This window comes from Gymnogyps californianus, chromosome Z (assembly GCF_018139145.2).
Source record: "Gymnogyps californianus isolate 813 chromosome Z, ASM1813914v2, whole genome shotgun sequence".
Lineage (NCBI taxonomy): Eukaryota > Metazoa > Chordata > Aves > Accipitriformes > Cathartidae > Gymnogyps > Gymnogyps californianus.
The window spans coordinates 48,036,410-48,049,524 of record NC_059500.1 but is presented as its reverse complement, the minus strand read 5'-3'; the positions used below and the strand labels follow the sequence as shown (position 1 = coordinate 48,049,524).

General features: G+C 40.0%; 1 protein-coding gene across 1 annotated transcript in view; it reads left to right on the top strand.

The window, feature by feature from the left end:
* Positions 1–13,115, top strand: part of ADAMTSL1 (ADAMTS like 1) — a 458,108-nt gene that overhangs the window by 375,864 nt on the left and 69,129 nt on the right. The window contains exons 15-16 of the mRNA XM_050913597.1: positions 3,659–3,960; positions 8,912–9,041. Of these exons, the coding sequence (XP_050769554.1) occupies positions 3,659–3,960; positions 8,912–9,041 (432 nt within the window). The remainder of the gene's footprint in view (positions 1–3,658; positions 3,961–8,911; positions 9,042–13,115) is intronic.

Below are 13,115 nucleotides of genomic sequence, written 5' to 3'. Positions count from 1 at the left end.
TCTCTCTAAAATAGGAGCAAAAGACTCCTCTTTAAAATATTCATCAGAGCTCTCAGAACACACTTACTGCCGTATTTTTCCTTTGGGGAAGAAGCATAGTCACATCTGCTGTGCAGAGGAATAAAAGATGATCTTTGATGCAAAGGCAACATATTAATCACTGAGAAGTACGCTAAGAGCTATGAAATCTCTTTGAGCCAAGAGGCACCTTTTTATTTTTCATTTGTACAGCTATTAGCACAATTGGGTTCTGGCTGACAGCTACTACTGCCACATTACTAGAACTAGTTATTGCTTTTGTCTTATTTATTAGGGTTGTTATTACGGGGACTATTATTACAGTGGGATTTAATTAAACAACATGCAATGACAACTTAAACACCTCCATCATTTCTTGTTTTCTAAAAAACCTGCTTCTCAGTAAATCTATCCCACTACTTCCATTTTCAAAGAAGACTCAGATGTCAGCATACGGAAAAGTACAATGCTGTGCAGTGGAAGGTACACTATATGCAGAAAAAAGAACCTCAGACTCATGGAACTGACTGCTTATTATTCACATACTTTTTGTGTTTTGTGCTCACCATTTGGCAACATTTATCATTAATGACCACACAAAGATATTTGAAAGCCTTTGTAATTTCCTGGTTTTAGGATGATGGAAAATTCAGAACCATTGTATATTTATATTATACATACACATTACATAAATGTTCTGTATCTCATGACAAGTCCTGTATGGAGATTTTGTTTGCAGGGTTTTCCCGTTTTTTTCCTCCTTTTTTTCTGCTTTCAACTCTATTGGTTCTACCAGTAGCCTCTTTAGCAGCCAACAGTTATACTAGAATTAAATTACACTTCCAAATTTATCACTTAAAATATAGAAATTGGGTCTAGAAAGCTGAATAAAATATAATTTCCTGAAGGTATTCCAGTGTTTTCATTATGAGTTGCTGACTAGGGTAAAATAATGTAATATATGGCATTTGTAGATCAAGCTTCATTTCAAAAAGGATCCAGTCTGCTTTAATAATGTTCTCACTTCCTTTTTGTGTCCTCTCTCTTTTGTTCCTGTGTTTGTATGTGTGATATACATCATGTGTAAATATTCTGAGTATATGAAGTATCTCTGTTTTTCTAAATGAGTAATTTTAATACCTGACAAAATATCATCCCTTTTGGTTTGGAATACAGCAGCTCTTCAACAAAGCAAAGTTATAGAGCAATTCACAATGTTAAAAAATATAAGGAAGACAGCTTCTGATGAAGATCAGTGCCTTTTTTTTGTAACCTGATTAAGATTTCTCATAGTTTTGTTGGGTCAAGAAGCTATACATTTAAACTAATTAAAATATGTAAGTCACAGTGGCTGACACGGACTGTTTAATCTGTGTGACAGGAGATTTTCCACATCAAAATAGTATTATAGCAGTTGCACAGACTTAGAGAAAACAAGATGAGTGGCCCACCTGTATTGTTAAAGACTATAATCCTTTCAAAAAGAAGGATATCATCTTTGAAACAAGACTGATCTTTTAAGATAAAATGTCTCAGAGTGGGGAATCACTTTGCATCATTAGTTTCTCAAAGGGTTTGCTCCAGAAAGAAGTCTTGCGGTCTTTGTAGCAGCATTATAAACAGTTTCAAATGTTCCAATAATACATACAATCTATTTCTTTCCTTTCTATTATTTCCTGTGTATAGTGCTAGCAGTGGATATCAGGTTTACAACAAGACATTATAAACACCCACAAAAAGTGGGTAAAGACATGCACACTCTCTGCTCTAGGAAACTATGCTGTTCCAGTCAGGGTTCCTAGTGCATACATGCTGCAGGGGCACCAGGTTCCTTTCCTGGTTTTGGATTCTTTTTTTAACGCCAGAGTGAAGGGAAAGTCCTTTTGTCAACTAGAGAAAGGCGGTGGATGAAAAAGAGAAGTGTGTAACAAAACTTTCAAAGATGCTGATCACAAAACTAATTTTCCTTTTTCTTCCTATCAGATTGTTCATGGGATTCTCAAGGTGAGAAATGAGCTTCCTATAGCCCCCAGTAGCCCTAGACCATCGAAGAGACAGAGGCATGTATTGCCTTCAGCCCTGGACAAAGCTGTCCAAGTCTGGTGTGGCCTATCTAAATAAAGACCAAAAAGAGAGGAATACTGTCAGTGACAGCCATCTTTTAATCAAAAATACATCCCATAAACTCTGATTTATTTGATAAATTCAGCTAATGCATATGATTAGGTGCTGAAAGACCTAAATTTCTGTCAGGCAGTTGACCCTATCACAAAAAGCTTTCGATTCATTAGATTAGCACTCAAAAATATCAATTAAAAAAAAACTTGCGAAGTTTGGAAGAGCTGACAGATCCCAAACACTTACTGTTAATGGGAGAGCATTATCCACAGGGATTGTTCCTGCGACGTTCTTAAGGGATCAGTGCCACATCCAACTACTCGCTCTTCTGTTCTAGCCCTTGAAGTATATCTACAACCACTGTCTTAGAATTTGCCCATGGCAGAAAGTTTGGCAGAATGGCCCATAGAGAAGACAAGACAGTCAGTCAAAGCTATCTGAATCACCCTATAACCGGGATTCATTACTGCAGTGCTTTAATACCACCAACATCAGGTATCTAAGCATAAGTAATGCAGGTCATGGAGTACCCTGGAACCATTGTTTCCAGAAAGATTTAGGAATCAGCATGAGCTCAGCAAAACAAGGTGTGTTACATTTAAACAGGATGGTAATGATGTGGTATGGAGTTGAATGTGACCCTTCTGCTTGATGTTACTTTGAGGAAAATGCTAGGCCAATTTCCAGCACTGGGTTTTTTTTAAGATGTTGAGAAAGTCATGACAACACAGAAGAATTAAGAAATTATTACATTGTTGAGGAAAACAAAAAAAAATATATTCAGTCTGTTTTGCTTATCGTAATGATGGCTGCAAGGTGCTTTTATAAAAATATACATAAGTATGTATGGACTTTCAGAGGCAAAAATTTGGAGCGTGTAAGGGTTGCTAATCAGTGAGACAAGAGCAACAGCTAGAGAAATCCAGAATAGAAATAGAACACTGTTTTTTTTAATGAGAAGGGAAATTAAATTTGCTAGAGGAAAAAAAAAGAAGCAGCTAAAGAAATGGTGGGTTCTTTATCTTTTTTATAGCTTCAAATTAAGGCTTAAAAATGGTTACTGCAATACAGGAACAATGACTGAAATTATTTTCCCTGTAATACTGCAACTAGCTGATAACAGCAGCCTTCAATACTTACTAGTGACATAATTGTGATATCAACTAAGGCAAAGGTGATCTAGGTTGAATAGTAGCAAAAAGTAGCTACTGGGACCATGATGCACATTGGGAGACTAGAGGATGCCTTGTACTGAGACATTTTAGGATCAAGGCAGGTGCTCTAAGCATGTATTTTTCTTCCTGGATATAAGGAGACACTCCACATGAGTACTTGAAAGCCCTTCTACTGTTGACATTGAGCTCCCAACAATATGTCATGGCTTCTATGTGTATTTCATAATAGCCCTATGATGAGGTGAAGCATTTGTTTCTCATTAGAATTTGGCCTGGACAGGACTATACTGCTTTTGCTTGCCTGGCTGTTTGTGGACATAACTTGCCTTGCTCTCTTCCTCTCACAGGTTTATTCCTGAGGCTTGGTCCACCTGTAGTGTCACCTGTGGAGTGGGCAGCCAGGTGCGGCTTGTGAAATGTCAAGTGCTCCTCTCTTTCTCTCAGTCTGTGGCTGACTTGCCCATCGATGAATGTGAAGGTCCCAAACCTGTGTCTCAGAGAGCCTGTTACAGCGGTCCCTGCGGTGGGGAGGCAACCGAATATACCCCAGAGGAAACAGAGCTGCTCTATGGCAGCTTGCAGGAGTTTGATGAGCTCTATGACTGGGAATATGAGGGCTTTACTGAGTGTTCAGAGTCCTGTGGAGGAGGTAAGTGCAAAATGTTTCTGCGTTGGATTCGCTTTCCCTCTTCAAGTGTGTGCTTTGCAGTTAACATCCACGGACATGCTGCTTTGCTACGGCTATTTAGAATCATAGAATCATTTAGGTTGGAAAAGACCTTTAAGATCATCGAGTCCAACTGTAAGATCATCGAGTCCAACCATATTTGAAAAGGCATAGATGAAAACTGTGAAAAAAACCCATGTGCACAACATATTTTAAGCCCAGGACTTTCAGGCTCCATGCTCAGGCTGTCACCAAGAGTGATTAATGCATCACGTATTTCTGTTTCCTTGTACCAGCTAATCACTCAAAAGGCACTCATGCAAAAAAGCTGAATATTAAAGCTGAATGGTCTGGTGATACAGGCTAAGAATCACGTATCATTTTTAGTTCCTATCTCTTGATTTGTACTGTGCAAGTATAAACATGGAAGTAAATTGTCCTCCCACAGCAGATGCATTAAATTATTGATATTCTAAGGGCTCCGCCAGTTCCCTATCACTAAGTGGCATTAGCTCTGATCCCAGTGCAAAAGAAAACATATGGTAAAAAAGCACTAATGGTGTGATTCTCTGAAGCTAGCAGGCTTGGCACTTGGAGTTTCTCAAAGTTAATCAAGGTCTCAGGTTCCACATGTTATAGAATATTAATGCATAGTTCTCTGATATCCTTTTTTTCCCATCATTTTGTCTAGCTAGTTCTAGTGAGAAATATGTCCACTCCAGTATTTTTTAAATTAAACCTAGACTTCTCCAGCTGCTGTCTTTTTACATTACATGCTTCAGGGTATTTTAAAAAGGGTTACTGTAGATAAATACAGAATAGATACTGTAGAACTGGAAACCACTCAGCACTTTATGAATGGTTAATAGTGTGATCAGTACAGATTCACCAGTTAGAAACTTAAAAAAAGGTTAGTAGAAAATAATGCAGGGGTTTTCTATGCTTACTTTTAGCTTGCTCATGGTAATCAGTGTTTAGAGCAGTTCACAGAGAGTTGTCAGACCATTGCCACTATCACTTTGTTTCCGACATAAAAAATATGACACCAGTGTATGCTAAGTGGTGACGAACACTGACTTTACAGGAGTATCTGTCATATATTGAGGCTGCTAGTGAGCAGTAACAATTTGTCATACCTACACTATGAATACTGAAACCTGAATAGCTTCTAGAAATATTCTCTTGAAATGAAGTCATTTCTTTGAATATAGTGACTATGTGTGTATTTTTCAACTATAACTCACAGAGACTGATATGACAGAGACATTTTGCTTTATAAATTTAATCTCTTTCAATTGTCAGCAAAAATTGCTAGCCAAGATTTCTTTTTGTCTGATGTCAATTCCAAATTTTCCAGATTAGCAGATGCTAAGTCAGATATTTTTGTAGCCATAGGTGCAAGACCAGTCAAACTAATTTTATTGTTTCTGGAGTCTCAAGAGAAGAAATTGGATAGATGCAGAAGTAACCTTTCACCTCCCAGAAGTAGCAACCAGAAGGAAATAGTTAGTCATTTAGTCTGTTGTTAGTGGCTGTATATCCCAGAGCTGTCATCAAATATCATGTAACAATTATTCTATTCTGGTCGATTTAAACACAGAAAATCTCATTTGATGGTATTTTGAAAGTGAACTTAAACTGCCTAGATTCACGTCCCACCCTTACACCCTTTTATACTGTGACTTCCTATTGAGAACTGATTTCTTTTTTTTCAGGGAAAGCAATTTTAAAGCAGACACTTTTTTGTTCTGGTAATATTGTGCAGTAAATAATGCTTAGAATTCAGTTACTTGGCAAATAAACTTCCTGAAGTTTATATACTTTTTTTAATTATCTCTGTACTGTGGAACTTCTGATGGATAATCAAAGGTCTTTATATTCTCTAAACGTTCAATGATCCATCCTTGATTTAAAGCTTATAACCATTTGCTGCATTGACCTATCAAAAACAGAGGGATAGATGTTATCAGTATGCTGAGATGATACACTCAGTGCAAGATTCAAGGAGAAGCTGAAGAAAGTGATTCTGAGCACGTTTGTTTGCTGCTGGAGCAAGCCAGTTTTGGGGTTTTTTTTGGTCACTGCCACAAGCTATTGGAGCCAGAAACTTCTGTCAATACATTGTCTAGCAACCACAGACTGGTTAAATTCAGGCAGGAGACTTTTGCTTCAATACCCATGCTGTCAGGCCAGACTACTTGTCCTACCGGTAACTTTAAAAGGCAAAAAGCTGCAAGAATCTCTGAAAGGAAATTATAATGAGCAGAGTAGAATGCTGGTAGGATAGACTAAAATTATTGGAAATACAATCAGAGATTACTTAGATGACAAGAATAAGCATGGGGAATGAACTCTGGGAGGCTTGGGGCAGGTGGAATACTGAAAAGTGAAGAGCAATAGTATCAGAGCTTGGCTATATGAATTTGATAAAACAAAACCATCGGTCTGAGAAACGGAGAAAAGGCTGAATTCAAAACGTTACAGTCAATCACTTTTGGATAGTCAGCACTGAAACAGACAATGCAAAATTGTTAAGGTAATTGATAACCATTGGTCAAGAGCACATTAGTGACACACTTCAGAAAGGAGAAATTGAAGCTGTGGAAGTACACTCAGTTTACAAAATTTTGATCTGAAAAGAAAAACATCCAGCACATACAGATGATGAGTGAGTTGTATCCCTAGCAAACACAATGATGTTACCAGCATGTGGCAGGACTCAGTGGTTTCTTTCCACAGTTAAGAAGAGTCCTTCCCCGGTTTCCATACCTCTGGATTAGCAGTCCTTCTCTCCTGGCTTCATCAGATTGGTCTTGCTGTCAGGCCTGCACAAGCGATGAATGCAAAGTAGAGACCAGTAACTTGAATACAGTGCCATTTCCCATCAGGTAGAGAACCACCTCTGTTCTGCAGCCAGGAGCAGTCTGTCCTGGGGAATCCATGTGCCTTTATTTGCTGTACACAATATGATAACATGCTCAGCAGAAAAATGATTGAGCTGGAAAGATACTGAACATGACAGGGTAGAGAACATATTGTTTATGTATAGAAATTTCATTGGTTTCCTTTCCTAGAAATAAATCACTACCATTTGTTTTATTCTTTCAATGGGCTATCCTTTTTACAATGTTTTTAAGTCTTTCGGGAGACTACTTGAATAGCAAAATGGCTTGAAAATACAGGGCCACCTTGTAAAGAAGGAAACCCACAACAATGTTGGCTGACTTCAGGGACTTCGGTAATTTCAATGTTGATGTCCATGTCCAAAAATGTCAAATTTCTTTCTTCTTTTCAGCACCCTGAGTACAGTGGAGACACTGCCTATGCTTGAGTCATAGGCATGCCCTGAATAGGCTTGCACACATAGGAGCCAATAAATTGCTCAACATGCCACTTTTCTGTGGGCCTCTCCTCAGCCTGTACTGAGAATAAGGGGAATGAATCCATGAATAATTTCAGGAGTACAGGAACTACAATGAGTTGCAGCACTTTGGTCCTGTTGAATAATATGATATCATTGTTTGCCTAATGACATGTGCTCTGGCATTAGAAACAGCAAAAGGTATTGTCAGTTCTGTTACACTTGCAGCAGCTCTTGCAGCTGTTCAAGCTCTTCCAACACTATTTTTTTTTTTAAACACTGGTGTCTTCAAAAGATTGTGAGGTATTTTGGAAAACTAATTGTTGGTTTTGAGAAGATGATGCAATTGTTATGAGTTCAGCTAATCTTTTCCTAACTCAGGAAGTAGGGATGAATGTAAAAAGCATACTTCCACTTTGCTTGAACCACTGTGGATTAGATTATTAGGAAGTTCATGCCAATTATTATCCTCAGACCCCCTGGGGAAGAAGTAGATCCTCTCTCACTAAGTACTCCTTCCTATGGCATGTAGTGTTGCAGTCCCTGATTTTCTAGCTTTCTAACCTTGTGATCCAAAAAAACTGTAATATTCCTACCTTACTCATAGGAAAAGTGAGACAGAGTAACCGGTATGCTGAAGCGTACATAAGGAATTTGGTATCACCAAGGATTTCCTGAGTTAAAACATAATAGCCAAATCTTCCAGCTTCTCTCTTGGTCCCAACAACTACCCTTGTTCTGTCCTAGCTATATCAGATACACCCTGCAGGTTTGCATCTTCAGTTTAGGTACGGGTCTGTGGATGCAGAAGAGTAACTGAGAGCAGCTGAATTGTCTGACCTTGTTTTACCTTACTTTTGCACATATAGCAATCATACTGTTGCTTAAAATATAGTATGCTGAAGTCAAGGCCGTCTTCACACCTTTAGCCTGCTTGACTGACAAATAAACAGCCTCATTGCACTCATAGTGAAAGGATGAGTCACTAGAGAGCACTGGACAATTTTCCATCCAGGGAAGGTAAGTGGTGAATGAACCTAGGGACTTTTCACTGCAATTAAGACACCTAGTGAGACTGAAAGCAAGGGCAAGTAAAAGTCCAGCATCCTACGCAGTGTTTTGATCAGGCCATCTCCCAGCTGGCTGGGGAACAGGATACAAAAGGTGCAGTAAGCAATGTATGACTGTGTCTGGAAAATTGCAAGAGTTACAGGTGAAGGCTTTTCCCTTTTAGAAGGGAGAAAAGGAACTGCGATTTTCCCTACTCAGTCAGGTAGGCTGTGTCAAGAAACATTCCCCTTTGGTAGACATTCATACCATAGTCCTCAAAGACCGTCAGGCAGAGTGCTTGGATGTGCACAGCGAACGCCTCACTGCCGTGCAGGAACCAGCCTCCTCCCTCTCTGCAGCCGGGGCCGCAGCCCCTGAGCTGGCAGCCCTGGGTGTGTGGCTGTGCTCCCCCGCGCACAGTAGCCGCAATGCAGCCCCGCTGGCCCCACCGGGCCCGTCTCTGCCCTCAGCTGACCCTCCAGGTACAGAGAGCTGGCTGTGACCATGCATTGTTGTGTGCAGGTGTCCAGGAGGCTGTGGTGACCTGCCTGAACAAACAAACCAGGGAGACCGCAGACGAGACGCTGTGTGTAACCAGCCGCCGTCCTCCACAGCTGCTGAAAGCCTGTAGCCTGGACCCCTGCCCACCAAGGTAGGCTTCTTATATCTTATCACCAGGTATATATTTTTTTCCAGATTTAAGAGAGATGCAATCACTGATGAAGCTGAGAAACTGATCTTCAAGCTCCCCATGAATCTGAGATGTTCGGGGCCAGGGATGCTTGGATCTGGGCATTACTGAAATGACTCCTGAAATACAGGAGTAAAACATGCAGACGAGAGCCTGAGATGGCTCCCCAGGTTGCAGTACCACTGACTTAGCTGTCTGGGCTGGGAAGATCTGTGTCACTCCCCCTGGGACTCCTTTTAACTGACATGAAGTGAGCAGAGGTGATGTGAGTGAGTAAAATTCTGCTGCTCCGTAAGGTAGCAGATCGGTGCAGCTGGGTCCGTGTTGTTACTGTAGGTGAGGATACCGGGGCCAGGGCTCTTTGGTCTTGTCCAGACATCATTTAATGGATTTTGAGGAATCCATGACAAAAGCAAAACAAACACACAAGTGTGGGTGGTTGTAGTCCAGTATGTTTCCCAGAGCCATTTAAACAACGCTAGCAGTATGAAAAAAAGAATTTTAAATAAGTTGTGACTCCAGACTCAAGGGTCTTTCGGTCTGGAGGCACACACTGCCTCACACATGCTCTTTCTCAGACTGCAGGGACTTACAGCCTCTTCACGCCATAGTCATATTGCCCGGGAAGTGCCAAGCAGTGGCAAAACCAAAGGGCAAACTTCAGACCACTTGCTTATTCAGGTCCTGCAGGCAGACAGTTTATGGATTGGCTTAACTTTACCCAGAGCTGTGTCAAGTTTAAGGAGACTTCTCCAACCTCCCCTCTCACAAAAGGTATTGCAGAACCTGTTCCTCCCTGGCCTCAGGCAGCTTCCACAATCCTGACCCTAAAAATAGCAGAGAGTCTCTTTGCAGAGACTCACATCTGTACTCTCTCAACAGAAAATAGCTGTCATGAGGTTCCCGTGGTTTATTTAAATAGACCTGGGCCTGTCAAGTCTTCAAGAAGTACTGTATACATATTGTCTTTATTCCCAGCTGTACACAGGTGCATTTACTTTCTTCTGGTAGTGCAGCAGATTTGAAATACCTTGATTTATAGCTTTGGACTATTTAAAACATTCAGTGCTGTCTACGTGGTAAATATTCCTTAGAGCGTATATTGGTAGGTGTACGTATGCTTCATATGACAGCAGGCTATACAGAGGTGTATCATTATAAATATTAGTAGATTTTGGGTACACAGAGAACGTTCACATTAAAAATCAAACATGGCATCAAGTATCGCCAGCATCCCAGAGTGATAAGAACAGAAATAACGGTTTAATTGGATGATCAGGATTTTGAGTCTGTGACAAGCAGAGCCAAATAGGCTGACACGTTTCACCAAAGCATTACAAGAATTGCTTATGAGGATATTGCAACTCTGACTTTGTTAAATTGGCTGTATCGCTGGCAATAACGCAAAAATACTATATTAATGCTTGAAAAGAACTTTATAGGTGGAAATCTCACTGTAATTGATAGGTGGTAGCATCACTGGAGCTGAGAGTGCATGGTAGGAAGTTGATCACCCATCGATTCTGACATGGAAAATAAATATTCACTGGTTAAGAAAAAATAAGGCACACTCATGTAGGCCAGTATTTATATAAGTTCTGTTACAAAAGTAGTCTGAGAAACTGGGTGAATACTTTTTGAATTCGTCTGTATGATAATCCATACCACTGCGGTAACTTTGCTACCAGAGCGGAGCTAGTTTAAAGCAACCTTGGGGGTGTAGTTCACCCATAGATTACAAGATGATCGTACTGTAGGTGAGAATCAGGCTGTGAAGCAGAGGTGAAAGGGGACTGCGGTGGCAGGGGGAGACTAAGAAGCTTTCATCCACCCCTAGGGCTGCAATTGAGAAAAGGGGAAATGACTCCCTTCCTTGTATATATAACTCCTCTCCCTCCAGCCCCCTCAGTCTGGAGGAAATTGCCTGTCTGCAGAGATTTAAGTGGCACGGGATGAAGAACAGCACGTGTTCTGCAAAATGGCTCCTCTGGTAAGAGCAAGGAGACCTAAAACTCAAGGCTGCAGGCAGCGTGGCTAATGAAAAGAGAGGCAAGAAGGAAAGTTGATGTGTGTCCCAGGCAGGCTGTGACAGGATAACTTCCTTATTTCCTGCAAGCTTCTGAAGTGCTACGTCTACTAATGCCACTGTATTAAATACAACAGTATATTAAAGTGATAGTATTTAGTGTATAAAGATTATTGCTTTATAATCATTAATTACAACAGGCTTAAGACTTCCAAAGGGAACAAGAGAACAACTCTGAAGAACAGAAAAAAACCAAAGGCTTTAGGGTTTTCTCTTTGTTTTAATCATAAGATACTTCAGGATTCTAATTCAAGAAATCTTGTTCCAGGAATCTGATGGAAATTTAGGCTAAAATCCTGTCCCTATGAATGCTGATGAAGGCATTGCTATTGACTGACAAGTCCAAAACTTGTAATACACTGTGGCTGTGAACTTAGATCCCTGTTACAGAAGTTCCCAAAATGCGATCTGTGAACCATTGACACTTCCCAGAGCTTTCTCTGATGGCTTATAGAAAGAGCTGGCTGGTCTCATAGTGTTGGCTCTACTCTCTGTCTTCCAGTGCATTAACAGAAGCTAAAAATAGAGAAAACACTTTTCTAAAATGTCCTTGATGTGTAAGTGACTGTTGGAGCATGCAGTTGTGCTGGGTAGAGGAGGCAGTCTGCTGAAAAGGTAACTGAGACAGTGACAAATGTCTCAGTAGACAACGGAATGATGTCCACAGCATGAAGAAAAAGCTGAGAAGTCTTGCCCAAGAGAACAAAAATTCCCTCCTAATATATTTAGAGAAGTTATACCAGTGATGTTTATTGAACAGCCCACTATGTCTAGAATTTCATACAGTTCAAGATCTTGTTTAGCTTAAGAGGGAGAACACTTAAAAATTAGAACTTCCAAGTTTGATGTTGCTTCTCCTGCAGGTTCTTTTGGTTGCATGTGGCATTCTCTCTAGCCTCTCAAAGGGTTAGTCATGTAATCCTCTCCTGGTCAACAGTTGGTTTAGCTCGTTTAATACAGATAAACAAAAGCATTGAACCACAGAATCTAGTCAGCCTTTCTGGAGGGTCAGAAGGCATACACCTCAAGACAGATACTGAAGGAGTAGTCAGTGAAGAGTAATTTCATTCTGTTTTGTTTTATCATTCTTTTTGGACACTTAAGAAGAATGATGCTAAAGGGATTTTCACTGTTGCTCTTCTTTTTGCTCCCTTGTGAGAATAAATGTGGATAGACTAGAAGACTTCATTACTCACTTAATGCTTCACCTTGAAATTAGTCTGTGGTATCATCATCCTCTTCAATTCCTAATTGCTCTGGTCTCTCCTGGAACAAAATAAGGTAAAAGCTAGAATATACTGGCAATACTTCAGATTTATGAAAACATTGAAAGGTGATGGTGCTTGTATAGCAGCTGAGAGAGCTTTATAATTTCCATTGAAATTCTGGCTTAATATCTCAGCGCATTACTATTCTGAGTCCATTGAATACAGACAGACAAACTAAACAGCAGTAACCTGTCCTCAAATATTCACAGCTGTATGGAGTCAGCAAAATCTCATGCTTAAAATTCTTACAGAAGAAATAAGAAGAACCAGGAAGAGTTGCACACAAAAATTGGAAGATTTCATCCATATTCAAATCCCAAAGCAGCTGAGTTTCCTGTGGTTTCAGACTTTGTTGAGAGTTTTTTGCTTATTGCTTCAAGAACAATAGCAGAAAAAGAGCCCAATCCCTTTTCTCCTGGAAAACAGTATAACAAAAATTCTCATTTTGCACTGAACTAAGAAATAGTGAAACATTGTGGAGCTGATTGCTACGTTGGGAGCTAATAACTGATTTTCAGCACAGTAGGTACACAGTAAAATTTCATCTCATTAACTTGGTATGCCCTTGTTTGATATTTCTATAAAAAGGATATAGCTTGTTTTGGTGTACTGGGAGACCCAGCATGCTTCCTCCAGGAAAGAGAGGAATGAAGACTATGACCATTTTAATTCAGTCATTCA